Source organism: Podarcis raffonei, chromosome 3 (assembly GCF_027172205.1).
Source record: "Podarcis raffonei isolate rPodRaf1 chromosome 3, rPodRaf1.pri, whole genome shotgun sequence".
Taxonomy (NCBI): Eukaryota; Metazoa; Chordata; class Lepidosauria; order Squamata; family Lacertidae; genus Podarcis; species Podarcis raffonei.
The window spans coordinates 29,977,738-29,994,617 of NC_070604.1; the positions used below are offsets into that span (position 1 = coordinate 29,977,738).

At 43.4% G+C, this 16,880-nt stretch overlaps 1 protein-coding gene across 1 annotated transcript in view; it reads left to right on the plus strand.

The window, feature by feature from the left end:
• RNF144A (ring finger protein 144A) overlaps window positions 1-13,649 on the plus strand; it is a 53,745-nt gene extending 40,096 nt beyond the window's left edge. Inside the window, exons 3-8 of the mRNA XM_053380937.1 lie at window positions 6,847-6,951; window positions 7,145-7,205; window positions 7,955-8,162; window positions 9,608-9,755; window positions 11,614-11,703; window positions 13,137-13,649. Coding sequence (XP_053236912.1) covers window positions 6,847-6,951; window positions 7,145-7,205; window positions 7,955-8,162; window positions 9,608-9,755; window positions 11,614-11,703; window positions 13,137-13,268 — 744 coding nt within the window. The 3' untranslated portion in view covers window positions 13,269-13,649. The remainder of the gene's footprint in view (window positions 1-6,846; window positions 6,952-7,144; window positions 7,206-7,954; window positions 8,163-9,607; window positions 9,756-11,613; window positions 11,704-13,136) is intronic.
• Window positions 13,650-16,880: the final 3,231 nt, after the last annotated feature.

The following is a 16,880-nucleotide window of genomic DNA, read 5'->3' on the forward strand; positions in this document are numbered from 1 at the left end:
AGCGGAGTCTGTAACCTGAAGCGTCTGTAACCCAAGGTACCACCGTACAGTATTTCATTCACCAAAAAGCAACATTTTAGCACCAGAGCATCTAGCTCAATTATGCAAAGTTTTACAACAGCAACAAAACCCTTAGCTTGCAGTTTTGTGCTCTCTACTGCTAGTTGCAGCAGGAATTTCTGCACGTATACAAATTGCTGGTGGCAAGCAGCAATCATCCCTTATAGAGCAGGTAACTGGAAAAGTTTAACTATTTTCTGGACCTCCCCGCGGTGCGGGGCTTTTCAAATCCACGACTGGCAGCGTGACATGCCCCACACTTCGGTTTTCAGCCTGAAAGACAGCACTGTCCACACAGTCCTTTTGCTAAAGCAAGGTTGGGGGATCTTTTTCAGTGCCATGTTCCATTCTGAGTAACCTTCCAAGGGGCAGGGGAGGGAGCAAACGAGAGCAGAGCAGCAACTGTTAATTGACTCAGGCAGCGCTCCCTTAGCAAGCAAGGCCTATTCTCAGTTCACGGACACATTCTAGTTCCAGGAGGAGGCGAAGCAGGGTTGTTGAGTGGTGTGGTGTGGCCTGGAGACAAGAGGTGGCTGCGGAGAGTTCTGAAAGCCAGTCAGAGAGGCCTGGCGCGCTGCCCTGCTCAGGTTCCCCATTGCCTGATTTTTAACTATCCGGATAGTCAACAATTCTGCGGCTACACTCATTCCACATTTGGCTGTTTTTGAGGTTCTCTTCCCTCCCACTTTCTCTGAAGCTTGCATTGTACTTCCATAAACCTCTGGGTTCCCCCAGGCTGGCTGACATCTCCCTTTTGTGTGTGCATGGGAGCATTTTGGCTACATAAACAATGGTACTGAAAGCCTGAATGTTGTAAATAAAGGGAATGATGGCAAGGGCCTTTTAAGGCAGGGTTTCTAGGAGCGATTGAGCCTAGGTACAAACCTGACTGTTCTAGACTCTTTGAGCCTAGGTACAAACTTGACTGTTCTAGACTCTTTGTTGTTGTTGTTGTTGAAATCACTGGGTTTGGCTTTACTTCAAACTTTTTTTATAGAATTGCAGTTCTGAGCAGCTCCCTTAAACTGGGGAGGACTAAATGCAGCTGTTCAGAGATCTGCCATTTATTACAGTTCAGTATGTTGGTAGGAACTGCTGGAAGATCTCTTTCATTTTTGTGGGTGGAAAAATGAACGGAAAAAGAGCCACATAGAGATCTTTCAGAACTACATAGTCGGAATGAAGTACACATCCTACGCCAACGTTTTAGTCTGCACTAGTAAAGGACCATTATATCACTGAATAGCCCTCCCTACATTGGCAACCCCTGAAGTGTTGCTGGAAAGGAGCTCATAAAGGATAATCTCCTTGACACATTAGCATAATGTTGTCGTTTTTTGGTGGTGGGGGGAGGAAATAGATTGGTCAGCTTAATTCACTATGTTATGTTTTGGAACAGTTTCTATTACAAACCACCCCAATCGCCGCTAAGCAATAGCAAGAGATTCCCGGTGTGTGTGTGTGTATGTGTTTGAATACTTAACCAGGGTTTGTGTTTCCTTGTTGTGTCCTGCACCCATGCCTTTCCCTGATTGCTAATTATGTGAGGGTGAGCGGCTGTTGGGGAATCAAACCATCTTTAAATTAAAACACAGTTCACGAGCTGAGAAGCACCTAAGAGTACTGCTAATTAATCCTTTCGGCAACAATTTCTGAAACTGCTTTCCTAGAATATATTCCAGTTTCTCGGCTATTAATCTCACCGTCTACAGCCAGTCACTTCCCCTAGTCATGCTTATCCCAGCTTCTTTTAACGGGTAGCCAGCGCTGTGGTCTCTCTCGGGGCAGCTTTGCGAGAGCATCTGCTGCCAGTGCCCTTTGACATGTTCTCCAGCAAACATGTAGCCCTGTGTCCTTTTTTAAGGAAGCATCTCTCTCAGCTCCATCTGAGGCCTTGTATAAGCCACAGCCGTGATTAAAAATGCACTGATGCTTTGCAGGGGAATTACTTGCCAGCCGAGCAGGATTAGCGCGGTACGAAGGTTGCAGAAAAGGACCCGTTTCCTCAGCCCACGTTTCACCGCTGTGTGGGCGGGAAGAGCTTTCCAAGGTTGTCAAGCTGCCTGTTATCTTCTGGTGCAGAGGAAAAAAAAAACACACATAGTGCTGGCCCTGGCATAGTTGGGCAGCATTGCTTGTAGAAGAAATGCAGTTGAAATGAGTTTGCAAAGAGGCAGGTAGAAGAGGGCAGGAGCTCCTGTAGCTCAGCTGTAGCTCAGCAGTAGAACACCTGCTTTGCATGCAGAAGACCCTAGATTCAATCCCTGGCATCTCGAGGAAGGGCTAGAGAACCACTGCTGGTCATTGTAGACAATATGGAGCTAGAGAGACCATTGTAGATAATATGGAGCTAGAGAGACAAATGTCTCTCTAGTACAAGGCAGCTTCCCATGAAGAAGAAGAAGAGATTTGGATTTGATATCCCGCTTTATCACTACCCTAAGGAGTCTCAAAGTGGCTCACAATCTCCTTTCCCTTCCTCCCCCACAACAAACACTCTGTGAGGTGAGTGAGGCTGAAAGACTTCAGAGAAGTGTGACTAGCCCAAGGTCACCCAGCAGCTGCATGTGGAGGAGCAGGGAAGTGAACTCGGTTCACCAGATTACGAGTCCACCGCTCTTAACCACTACACCACACTGGCTCCTTGAATGAACTGGTCCCCTGCTCCCTTGCATTTGGAAGTGGAATGAGCAGTGACACCCATGTATGGATGTTGTTCCTCTGTACTCAATTGTATACACATCCTCATGCAAGGGAATTATTATCGTTGTTATTGCTGCTGCTGCTGCTGCTGCAGTTTATATACCACCCTTTATCAAAAGATCCCTGGCAGTGTACAGCATTAAAAACACATTACAGAACATCGATGATAAAATAATAATAGAAAGCATACTGTCAGACAGCCTAATAATAAAATAATCATCATAATAACAGCCGTCTCCCCTCACCCGCCTACTTTCACAGGCCATAGATTATTTAATAGCCATAGGCCTGGGTAAAGAGGAATGTTTTTGCCTGGCCCCTAAAGACATGTAATGATGGCCAGCCAGGCGAGCCTCTCTGGAGAGAGCATTCCACAATCGGGGAGCCACCACAGAAAAGGCCCACTCTCTTGTTGCCACCCTCTGAACCTCTCTGGGATGGGGGACATAGAGAAGGGCCTCAGATGACAAGCACAGGGCCTTGGCTGGGTTTGTACCAGCACTTTGAAGTGGGCCTGGAAACTAATCAGCAGTTGCACCAGGATTGGAGTTACATGCTCAAATGATGTCCTAGTTACTTTGGCAATAGAAACAAAGGTGCCCTCTTTCCCTGCCCCAAACAGAGAGGATTGGAAAAACATTGGCAGTAAATGGACACCCCCCCCAAAAAAAGTGTAAAGGGGTGCTAAGCAATGTGAACATCTGCTGTGCAATATTCCGTGCAACAACACTAAAAGAGATGTTATTTGTGACAGAGATAAAACAGCCCTCAGTGACATCTATCATCTTTATATAAAAATGCTTTGGCCCGGATGAATTATCAAGTAATTATTCTGATTATGAGAGCTCATGAGCGGTGTGTTTCATCAGTGCAAAGCATGGGTTTTGCCTTTCTTGTACTATATATTGCTAGCTTTGATGCATGGATATGTTGTACGCCGCCGTACAAGCATGCTACCTCTGGCTATTTATGTGTAGCAACAGCTCATTGTGTTATGCGTTGTGACACAGCTGCCATCCTTGCCCACCTAGCAGTTTACCTCTGCACTAAAAACAACAACCTGGTAATAGTGGGAATGAACCTGAGCTGCTGTTGTTTTTTATTTGTTAAATTTGTATACCTACCTGTACGTGTAGATCTCAGGGTTGTGCATGGGTAGACCTGTATTAACACAACTGGACTGCCTGCCATGTATCGCAGGGGGATATTCTGTATCCTCTTTTGTTTGGAAGATGTTGGGAAAATAAAATTCCAGCTAACCTTGCTGGGAAGAAGCCCTTTTGTTTTAAATGAATCATTCACAAAGTATACTCATCTCTATATGTGGCTCTCTGAGGGCTAAATGTTGTCATCAGATATGCACGCAGTCTCATTTTAATGCACATTTCTTATGTGCAAGTGGGGTAACATTCTTGATCGCTCTCACAGCACCCTGTCGGAAATCTCACTGTCCCTGCCCAGCCGGGTCCCAGTACTGTGTGATATGTGGCTGATGATCATTAATGATGCTCCTGTTGGAGAAGGATGTGCTTCTTTCTGTGATCTGTGAGCGCACAGAGCTGTGATGTGCACAAAGGTCCCCTCCCATATTACTTTCGCTGCAGAAGGCTGCTCTGCTTACACAAGGCAATTTGTGTGTATATATATTTCTTTGTTCGTTCCGAATATTTATATCCCGCTGTTCAGCATGCAAGATGACCCCACAGTGGGTTGCCAGTAAAATACCTAACCCAAAAACCCAACCCGCAAGGAACACATCAACAAACTCTAAAAATATAAAATAGCAGCAAGATAAATAAATTACACAGCAGCAGGTATAGAGGCCAATAAATCACCCACAGGGCTGTGCAAATAAATAAGTGTTTAATTGATGCCAGCAACTTAAGAGTTGGCATTGTTTGGGTTTAAGAGGGAAGTTGAGGTGCCTGAGAATACCTTTTCCCTTGTCACTGTCTCATTGGAGGAAGAAGAGAGACCATCAAATGAGCAGCGCTTTCTGTGAAAGCGGATGGGAGAGCCTAGTCTCATTTGAGTAATTTGTAATAGGACTGGAATCCCTCAGAGCAGATCCAGTCACCTGAACAGACCATGAAATAGGCCCGTTCTGCTTTAGAGTGTCTTGGGAAGGAAAGATATCTACAACTTCCATCAACCCTATCTAGCAGAACCCGTGGTCAGGGAAGTTGGGAACTGTAGTCCAGAAACACCTAGAGGCGCAAGTTTGGGAGACACTGCCTTAGTTCCCTCCCCTGAAGCCAAAGTGAAATTGAAATGACCACCTGTTCGTCTCCTGCCTAGCTGTGCCTCTTATTCCCACAACTCCATTCTCTTTAGAGTCTGCAGTTCTTAGCCATTGGGAACATGGGAGAAAGAGAAGGAAGTTGGCCTCAGAGGTACTATAAAAGGAAAAAGAGAGCACAGCACCAGGTTGCCACATGTGTACATATGTGTACAAGTTTTGCTTACAGTCCCATTCAGCGCACCCATTCCCTCCCATCAAGAGAGGCTGAGTGTGAGCAGAACACAAACCTATATGCTTTCCATTTTTTCTGCAACCATTAATCTTCCCAAACCTGGATTCTCACCTAAAACCTATTAAACGTCATATGAAAGAAAGCTATGGCAACTGGGGGGTGGGCGGGTATCTGCTGGTGTGAATGGAGGCTGCCTGAGCATGCATATATGTGTGTGTGTTTTAAAAAGCATGGGTTCGTTTATGTAAAGCACCGTGGGTGGAAACAGCTATATAAAGAAAACGATTATAGCAAAATGCTCTAGTATTGTATCCTTGAAGATGGGAACGGCTTGGTAGTTGCATTGTGGAAAGAGCTGTGGGAATCCACAGTTCACACCACGAAGGATGAAAACATGTTACCGGTCTTAGAAAATGAAGCTGCCGCAAACTTGGTTTTAAATGTAACTGTCAATAGGCCCTGTGTGCTGGGAAGGGACCATAGAAGTGTACAAAGAGTTCCAAGGGTTGTATGAATGAACTTAGTCCATAGCAGCCCCCCATGCCACAGTTGTTTCTGGTCATGTGACAGGCTGCTGTTGAAAGGGAAAGAGTTCAACACATCCCACTGGGCGAGCTGAGCTGTAGCCCTTAGGCTATCCCAAAATAGCCCTTTGGATCCCTGGTGTCTGATTCTGTAACTCATCAACCTTCTCTTGAGTCTGGTCAAGTCTGAGTCTGGTTCAGTCATTCCTGTCAAACTATAGCTTGGTCATCAGGAACATGTTGTATAGACTTGCATCCTGGGGGTGGGGGAGGAAAGACCCTCTTGCACTTTCTGCTTCATAAATGAATATAGTTTGACATGAGGTCTGAATCGGGTAACCAATCACCATTGTTTTCCCCCAAACCAGAAATGGAAAGCACTTCAAACCATGGTTCTGATCCTGGTTTGGAAGCCAACTATAGCCAGTTACAACCATAGTTACTGGTCTGTCATGAAGGTAACAGCAAACTGTGGTTTACCCTGAACCAAGGATGTGCAGGAGGGCATTATTACAGACTGATGCTTACTCTAGTAGGCTAGTGACTTGTTCACGAAATGAAGGTTGGCTTTCCTTTTAAGATGAAGGGTTCGCCAATCCTCACATGGCAAACCAAGCTCTAAATAAACTATTCATAGTTTCCCAGCTGGTGTCCAGGAAGTTGGGAGTCTAACCAACCACATGACTGTTTACATCCAATATATTACCAGCCTGGTTAAAAAAGGAATGGACATGTGCAGAGGAAAGGCGCATGATTTCCCCACTGCATGCTTGGTATCAAAACTGTGGGTCAGCCATAACATCTCAACTGGGCCATGGGCAGGTCAGATTTTGTAGGAGCTGTCCGATGAGTGCAAATAGACATTCAAACTGGGGAGCAGAGGCAGGGGTCTTGGAGAAGGCAGGTATTGGAGAAGGAAGATTAATAGCATGGAAAATGCTCGAGGAAGATCTGAAATAACGCTGCTCACATGAGAAGACCCATCGGGATTTGCACCTTTTGGATGACAGAACAACTGTTATTGTTGAAGCATATATTTCAATGGTGAATAATATTGACAGCCACTGGGTCTGACTTTCTTACAGTGCCTGAAACAGTATGTGGAGATTTTGATCAAGGAAGGCTTAGAAACAGCCATTAGCTGCCCTGACGCCTCCTGCCCGAAGCGAGGTCATCTTCAAGAAAATGAAGTATGTTTCCTGACATGAATTTTCTTACGTAAAAGTTCAGCTCAGTTGTTATTGCAGATATTTGTGCGTGTTGCCGTTATGTAACTTCTGCTCCAAGCTCATTGTCTATCTTTGCCTGTTATCCCTTTAGTTATCGCTATCATTAATCGGATGCTTGTATCTCTCTCTCGTTCCCTCTCTCTCTTTAAAACAGATTGAGTGTATGGTTGCATCAGAAATCATGCAGAAGTATAAGAAGCTACAGTTTGAAAGAGGTATACAGCAGACATCCCAGGTGGCCCCAAACTGGGGGTTGTAGCCAACTAAATTCCACTCACAGTAGACCCACTGAAATTAATGTGCCCATGTTCATTAACTTCAAAGGGTCATCTCTGAGCATGACTAACAGTGGATTCAATCTCGTGTGTGGAAAATACATTTCCAAACCATGAGGAAGAGGCGCTTTATTTTTATTTTTTTTAACCATGCGGGATAGCTCCCCACGGAAATTTGAAATGTGCTGTCAATATTGTATTTCCAACAGATGTTAAAAACTTACCTGTTCATCCAGGCATTTATTGATTTTGATTACATTCATTACCACCTATTGTAGACTCTGTTTTAATGAGGCTACAGATACTATTTAACGAGGTTCTTATTTATTTTTCTTATGTCTTCGTTATATGGTTGTACATCACTTGGAACATTTATAAACAAATGGTATTTAAATTTATTTATTTATTAAACTTCCTGCTTCCCGTTGATATTCCACAGCCATACCAAAGAATAAGATATTGGATATGATCAGGAATTGGCATTCCACTGTGTGTGGCTTGATTCAAGAAGAATTCTGCATCTTAAAAACTTGCCTTATGCTTGAGTCAAGCCATTGTCTTCCAAGGACAGGGATTTTCCAGCCCTACATTGAGATGCTGTGGAACTGAACCCATGCAAAAGCATATTATATACATGCTCCTTCACTGAGCTGTGGCCTTTTCCCAACTGCAGTTTGTTTCCCCCATAGAAGTGCTTTTGGATCCTTGTCGGACTTGGTGCCCATCCTCTTCCTGCCAAGCGGTTTGTCAGCTTCAGGAATCAGGCCCCCAGAACCCACAGCTGGTACAATGCAAATCTTGCGACATAGAATTTTGCTCGGCGTGCAAATCCAATTGGCATCCGGGACAAGGCTGTCAAGAAAATATGCCAATCAGCTACCTTCCAGGGGAAACAAGGTATAGAACTGTGCATTACCAATTGACCTTGGCATAATTCTTAACACATTAACAGCTTCGCTCAGCAGTTTTTTTTGTTTTGTTTTAAAAAAGACTGATTTTCATTGTGATAGCCTCAGGTGTCTCCTTATTCACCTGTTATTTGAAGCCGTTTCTCCCTCCCATCACAAGACTGAAGCAGAAAAAGCCCAACTCTGGCAGATAGATTGCCCTACTTCTGAAACCAGGTATATGCTAGGAATTCCTCAAGGTTCTGGAAGTTTTAGGATGTCACCTTGTCAATGTGGGTTACCTTTTGGACTGTGGCTCTATGCCCTGCTGTTTGGTAAGAAGTCCATGTTCTGATGGAAATATTCCATACCATGGCTTTATCAGCACACCTGTGTTACTCAGTTTCCCTGTGGAATTCTAATGCTGCTGATCAGCATGAAAAAAAGTCATGGAGCTGTCCACCATCTCAAGTAACATTGGAAGGAGCCCATAATTGTGTGCACAACTTAGCTCCCCGCCCCCAATTCCTAGGTTTATACAAATCAATTTTATACAAGCAATACTGGCAGATGTATTGTTAGTCAACCTGACTTATTTGAGGTTTGTAGAAGCTATTAAAACTGAATGATAAAGATGAAGGATGTGTAGTTTCAGTGGAAACGAAAACCTGCCTTTGGTCTTGTGGCTGTGTGACAAATCCATGCAGACATAGGAAGAGCTTCAGTCTGCAAAAGGGTCAGAGTGTTTTAAGAAATGCAGTTTTTAAAAACCAAGAGCATTTTGTCAAGAATGAGCCAGTTCCAAGCGAAGGTTTGCAGCCAACTGCAGAAAGCAGCCAGGAACAGAGAGGCTTAGATCAGTGGTGGCCAAACGCTGCCCTCTAGCTGTTTGTGGGATACAGTTCCCATCATCCCTGACCGCTGGTCCTATTAGCTAGGGGTGATGGGAGTTGTAGTCCAAAAACAGCTGGAGGGGCTGAGTTTGGCCACCACTGGCTCATATTGTACTTAGGCTGGGCAAAAACCATAGCAGACAAGGGTAACTCTTCCGAACATTGGAATGTTGGTTGCCAAGGGAACGACAGAGCGGGGTGGAACATAGCCAAAGCTCTCAAAAAGCTCAAACAGCTGCAAACAGAGACGGAAGCAGTCTGTCAGAACGGGAAGAGATTGGAGCTGATCCAATCTCTCCTAAAAGTTGTCAAATGGGAGGGCTGCTAGACAGGAAACAAAATGAGACAAGGTATGAAAGTTCAATATCTTCTGTAGAAACCGGAAGGAGTCTTCAGAAGGGTCATCTTGATTGATGATGCTTTGTTAGAGCCGTCCGGAGCTATCTGTTTGTTTTTGTAATAAATTCTCCTTTTTAATTAACAACACTTACCGTGTTACCAAGCCGGGAACCTGGACTTGCGACACATTTCTCCCATAAAATTTCCAAAATATCTCTTCCAGCTCTGCTTATAAAATGGAAGAAGATGATGCACCAATCAAACGCTGCCCGAAATGCAAAGTTTACATTGAACGGGACGAAGGCTGTGCCCAAATGATGTGCAAAAACTGTAAACATGCCTTTTGCTGGTACTGTTTGGAATCACTTGACGTAAGTATACGTAGTTGAGTAAGATTGGAAGATGAAATTCCTTGATTCTATCCCTGTAATAAATTCCTGTTAATAAAGCATTCAAAATGTCCATTGATATAATATTCAAAAACTGTAAAGGGAAGCATTGAAATGTTACAAGTCCCAGAAAGTTAGGTTGCCTCTGTAGACATAAATACAGAGACATAAATACAGACTGTGGCATACATTTAGCTGTACTGCAGCAAACAATTAGCAAGATACTATTGCATGAACTAACATTGTTACAAAAAATTAGAGTTTGTATATATTTATGGCATAAAAAGCCCCATCATCTGGGACAGAAGTGACATTTAGGTTGGAGTTACTTTGGCCATATCAGAGTTTAGGCTTTGGCTTAGCTGCTGTTGAAAGCAAATTTAGCTTTGTTTTAGAGATACATTTTTTGTTGCTAAATTTAGGGCTGTTTCTGGGTGGTGGTGGTTTTGTGAATTCTTAATATGATGGGCTGTTTAATCTTAAGTTTTCATACTGAATGTTTCGATGCGGGATGTTAAATGTTGATTCTCTGCTGCTGTAAACTTCGTTGGTATAGTTTTTGTGCTTTTTTGTTTTTAAGCAATGAACTGTTTGAAAAGTTAGGGTTACATTTTTTGTTACATAATATTGTTTTACTGTTATACCGATGATGGCACTTTGGGCATGGTTTAACTGCAGAAAAAGAGCACAAGAACAAACCCTGAAATGGGATGAACTGGGGAAGGGATCTTATTTGTACTATCTCAGTTTGGGCATAGAGTGGTACCTCTAGTTACGAACTTAATTCATTCCGGAGGTCCATTCTTAACCTGAAACTGTTCTTAACTAGAGGCGTGCTTTTGCTAATCGGGCCTCTTGCTGCCGCTGTGCTGCCCACACACAATTTCCGTTCTCATCCTGGGGCAAAGTTCTCAACTCGAGGTAACTCTTCCAGGTTAGCGGAGTTTGTAACCTGAAGCATTTGTAACCTGATGTGTTTGTAACCCGAGGTACCACTGTATTACCTTTTACTTCTCTTGTCTTTCTTTAAGTTTTTTTGTTTTTGTCTTTTAAACTCCTCCTGGCATTAACTCACATCTCTGAAACGGCTGCTGCCAATTTTGTAGATTGCACAATGGCCCACTTCGGCCTATTTCTGTGAAATATGTGTTATTGGGTTCCACGGGGCCCTTTCTGCGGTTAATATTGACTTTGCGCTCTGTGCCATAGAGGTGAGCGGTCTGACTCATTTATGCTGGCTGTTAGCTGCTCCCTGTTCCAAAGGAGCCAACTCAGTGATGTCATTGCTGTTGGCACAGCAGCGGAATCCATAGCTTGTGACGTTGCCATTGCATTGTGAAATGTGACTGATGTGCCAAAAGTAGATAGGGGGGAAAATGAAAATTGACCTCTGCGAGTGGGGGCGGAAAAACAGGGAGAAGTACCATTCACTCCTCTCTCTCTCTAGCCTGTGGCAGGATCCTAGAACTGCAGTCTTCTGCACATTTACTTGGGAGTAAGCTCTGCTTGCTAAACCCAGTAGGACTTATTTCTGAGTACACAATTGGACTCCCAATCGAAGTTATTCAGCCCTCATCACAAATCAGGTTTATTACCAAAATTTGCAGACTTTCAGCTGTTTGCTGAAAACAAGAAGCAATTGAAATAGCTCAACCCAACGGGTGCTTCAAGTAGTTTCCGAAAATTCAGCTGAAATTGCAACCGTACCTGCTAAGTGGAAAGGTTTTGTAACCAAAAGGTTTTGTAACCTTTTGACTGCTTGTCAAGAGTCAAGTTCTCAGCCACGGCTGAAATAATATATATGCATATTTCCCCCTCTCCTTTTATTGACACTTTACAGGATGACTTCCTTCTTATACATTATGACAAGGGACCTTGCCGAAATAAGCTTGGTCATTCCAGGGCATCAGTTATTTGGCACAGAACGCAGGTAGGTGTTGATGTGACTTTGCGTATCTGCTGGTCCCCGTCCCCCCCAATTTTCGTCTTATTCATGAAAAAAGTGAACGTGGGGAATTGGGAGTCAGAGGAGGGAAAAATGGCATGAGGAAAATGGGAAGGTTTTAAAAAGCAATGTTAGCTGGCTTGCCTCACATACAAGTATTGCTGATGAAAGCTGATCTGAGGTGCAGAAACAATAGTTCCTCTTCAAGGTGGAGAGACTACAGAGTCACGTTCCAGGAAAATAGAGGCAGTTACTCAACTTGCAGTGAGGTGGAGAGTAAGGTAAAATTGTGTCTCAGTCAGTTATTCTCTGTAGTTTCTGTGGGTCTGTAGCTGCTAGATTTCTGCTGGGCAGAAACAAAACACCCTGAGAGCTGTTGCAGGATTTACAGACATCAGTCCGCAAACTCAAGATGACATAATTTGATCGAGGTGGCCCACAAGACAGATTGATAGCCGTTAAAACCTACCATGTTTATTTTGACATAGAAGAACCTTGGAAGAATAATATTAAAAGAGCAACTGAGCTTTTATTACTACAGCAGGCATGCTGTTGCAATGGGGAGCTGTGTTGCTCATGCCAAAATTACACTTCAGAGGTGATGTATAGCAGGAGATTGCAGAGAGGGAAGCAGACATATTTTTCAGGGGATTCGGGGGAAGCCCATGTTAAGCACAATAATAAATTCCCCACTCCACAAAAATATAAATATTTGAGGAATTATTGGGGGGGGAGAAGGGAAATGAAATGAAAACCTCCAAATATACTATTATATAATACAGTAAGCAATGCATGCCATTCCTTATTTTGAATGTTGTTCAACAGTACCACCTGCTGGCCAAAAACAAATTGACTTTTTCAGGACCAATAAAGAGAAAGTAAAGTAATCTGAATCTGAAGCAGAAAGGGGGGGAAAAGATTATTATAAAGTGGCTTTTTTTTCCATAAGAAAAACCCTCCACCCAAATCATCCCTGTTTAACTTAAGACAGTTATGTTAATGGATGTATTATGTCAAATGCTAAAGGCTGCACCTGTTGTACTTTTCTTTAGCTGGACAATTTTATAAATCATTGGAACCATACTTTTCAAGTAGGTCAGCAATTTGGAGATTTTGATCCTCCATGAAACTGAACCCTCAGGTGCATATTGAACAATACCCTTCTGAATCCCATACCTCCTCATAGGCTACCCTGGGGAGTGCGTAATTCCATGGATAAACTCAGGGCCTTTCATGAGACAGGTGACGGGGGCGCAGAACAGTTGAAATTGCAGTTGCCAGCCCTTTATTCTGTGTGTGTGTGTGTGTGTGTTGCAACGGTGTGCAACCCCTTGCCACTGAACAGTTTGGAAGGGGGCGGGAAGAACTCTCCCCCAGTCCCCCCTTATTGATCTTCTTTCTTTTTCTTTTTTATCCAGGTCGTGGGGATCTTTGCAGGGTTTGGTCTGTTACTGTTAGTGGCCTCCCCTTTCCTTCTGCTTGCTACCCCATTCGTGCTTTGCTGCAAGTGCAAGTGTAGTAAAGGAGACGACGACCCCCTCCCGACTTAAAGTGGAGTGAAAGTGGGACTGGCTCACCATCACAGTGCATTTCCTACCCACCCACCCCCTTCTTGCACTTGACATTGCGTTGGCCTTACTCGCCCTGATTCCCGACGTTGCAGGAGACAGGAGGCGCCACGATTCCCAGCGAACTTGCCCACAAGTCGGTTTACAGAGTGCAAGGCATATCCTGGTGTGTTTAAGGGGGGCCAGCGTGAATCAAGCTGGGACGTCGGAAACATCATGTGTCAGTAACGCAAGGCTACGTTGGCCGATTTGGAACTGAGACGCTACGGTGTCGAAACAAAGCCCGTTCAGCATATCTATTTGCATCAAATTGAGGTGTTAGACATGTGTTTTAAGAATCGCTTACCATTAAAAAAACAACAACAGCCATTTTAAAGTGTGACTTTAAATATCTTGTCTAATGAAACTGAAGTCTCTGTTAATATTTGCCCTGGGAAAATATTGAGCATCTACACACCCCTGAAGCTGTTTCCCATGCAACATTACAAGAACAATCTGGCCACGTACGTATAGGCCAGGAATGTTTGAGGGTGGGTGCTGATGCAGCCCTCCAAGCAAATGTTTCTGCATCCCTCATGCCACCAAATTTGGTAGTGACACTAAAAAAGTCGACACAGCCTGGGGGGGGGGGTTGAAACCTTTCTGCCCACCCCAGCACCAGCTAGGGATGCCCTTTCCCCCATAATGTGGAATTGGATAGGATTGGGCTATAGCCCCCGCTTCTCAGCTGATCTGCATGTGTATGTGTGTTGTCTGTGAGCATGTGAGAGTATGGGGGGGGGCGAGTTGCACCCGCCGCTGGCATGGAGGGTTAGCAAAGTGTGAATGCATCTATTAAAAAAGGTTAGCCACCCCTGACATAGGGCATCCTATGCCTATATCTTTTCAGTAGGATGCCTCCTAACATTTTGGGAAATGTGAACTATTTGTGTGGATGCACATTTGTTCTTTGGAACAGAAAAAGAAATTGCAAACCATTGAGGCTGAGATACACAACCCAGACCTGCTATTATTATCAAGGCTCTTTAAAAAAAAAAAAAGATGTTGGTATTCCTTTTCTTTGAAAGTCTGTCCGACATTCTTTTCTACATCTCTCTCATCCATTACGTGGTTACGTATTGCATAAATAGGGCTACCTCTGGTCAGGTATGTTGTATGTACCTATATGTCATTTTAAGCCAAATAGACCTTCTCCTGAATAGAAAGAAGAGGGAAGGAAAGAGTGTAGTATTGAGCCTTACATCCATCTCAGTGCATGAGATGTAAATTTATTTGTACAATCATCTCCACCCTATAGAGTATGCAGATTTTTAGGCTTACTTGAGTTTGCTTTGTTTTCACTTTTCTTTGATTAATGCAAGCGCCCGCAGTTGAGGTTGATAGGTTTTTCAGTCCATTTTAAAAATGGTTATATCTTGTGCTGTACGATACTGTGACAACAAACATTTTGCTCTGTTTGTTTTTAAGCAGCTCTCTCCCCACCTTCGTTTTTCTTTGTTTATCATTTTGCTGCTCTGATTGTTGTCCCGGGTCTTGCCTAAATTGAGGTGCTGCCATTATCCTGAAGGAGAATGATGTGGACATCAACTTACTATATTGATAGGCTACTCTATGTGTGAGTCTTTTGTGCTGCTTTAGTTGAGAACTGTAAACAGACTCTCTCAAAAGCACGTAGGTTTCCATAGTAGGAAAAAGTATGAGTTGAAAATGTATATAATCAAAATGAAACGTGATCCCGAAGAATGAAGAGAATGGGAAATGTTTCGATGCCTGTGCAATGACAGTGAACAGGAGCTAGGCCTACATCTCAGGTAGGTGACAACCAAAAATTTCCAGGCATTAAGTACACAGCAGTGGGGATTGAGCAGGTAGCTTGTGAATCTAATGTACACCTGTTCATGCTGTTCCCCACATTCCAAATAATCGATCCATTGATTGCAGGAGGGAAAGGATCTTTGGACCTTGTTTTATATACTAATTCGCCCAATCAACAGCATCCTATGTTGCTGTGGAGGTACCCCGTTAGAAATCAAAGTGAGGATGGTTTGCCTGCTCCTGTCAAGTTGCACAGGCCGTCTTGTATGGAAACACTTAGTCCCCTGCTGTGTTTTCAGCTATTTAGCTTATGAAGTTAACAAATTCACTGCCTGGCTCTCCCATTTCTCACCCTTTCAAATAACGATGGAGCTGAGGCAGTGAGCATCGGTGAAAAGTGGAAGAGACCCGCTAAGGTGAGCACTCGCTTTTGTTCTCTCTGGTTACCTCAGGTTGCTGACTGCAACTTTGTTTTGTGTGTGCTTGCATGTGGGTGAGTACAGAACCTCCAGAGGCGTTCTGTCCATCTGACACCGTCAGACGACAAAAAAATCCAAAGTTGCATCGCAATAGAAGCAAAATGGCGTTAGAGGCACACTTCTTTACTTGCCTTCAGGTTGAAGCCTCCATCTTATCTTTGGAAGCCATGCTCTTCCTGACATATCACGTCCTCAAAGAATACTTCAACGGGGGGGGGGGGGACCTCCTTTAACATAAACCCAGATACTGAAATTGCTTTTGCATCCTGCATATCAGAAACATCACACTGTGTTTTAAGTTTGGGTCCTTGCTTTGAATCAAGTAGTGGCCATTTGTTGGGAATCGCATATTTTGACTGTCAGTATTTATTTGAAATGGGGGGTGGGGCATGATATAACATGAACTTACTTAAACTTTAAATTTCAAGCCTCTGTAGAGGAACATCAGATATTAGCATTTTTATTGTCATTCTAATGAAGGGTGGACCTCATCTCCTGGTATCACTTGTATTTTATTTCTGTACTGTTGCTGCTTTTAGTGCATTGCCTTAAATCCCTTTTAAATGGACATAATGTGTTTTCTTTTGGACAATACTGATGTAAAGCTCATTCCATGGCCTAGGACGTTCCAACCCCTACCAGCTGACCTGGGTTATACTTCTACACATGCTAAAATGAGAGCAGCAACTAGCAAAATGTTCTGCCACACCTGGTCCCTAAACTTTAGACAAAACTTCAGTGTATGCCAAACTGAGCTTCACCCATGTGGGGCAAGTCATTTTGATTGCATCTTTCCTTGCCCACCTATAAACAAACCTCATTTTGCAGGTGTCTTGTGTCTTTCAAGCTTCTTTGGGAAGCGCTTGGGGTACAATTCTAGTTGTCTTCACCGTCAACCCTTGTACCATACAAAGTCATCGTTTTTCTAATGTTGGGCATGGCAGTGTTTTAGATAATGTTTTATTCTGTGTACCTTTGGGCTGCAAAAAAATAAATAAATCAGAACTATTTAGACCAATTCTTCGTATGCAATGAATGGTCTAGTATAGTTGGCACAATATCTTTTTGTCTGAAGCAGAGCGACAGAAATTTTGGACATATGAACCATGTTAAGAAATATATACATACAAATACTTGTTTGCAATTGTAAATATTTGGCTGGGAGAGAAAGTAATAGTTTATTTCCTAGAGCTGCTTCCTCTATGGGTTTGGGTTTCTGAATTACTTGATCTTCATTGCAATATCGCACCAATTCATTAGGAATCCATCATTGTTCCATTTTTGATTTTCAGACTTTGTT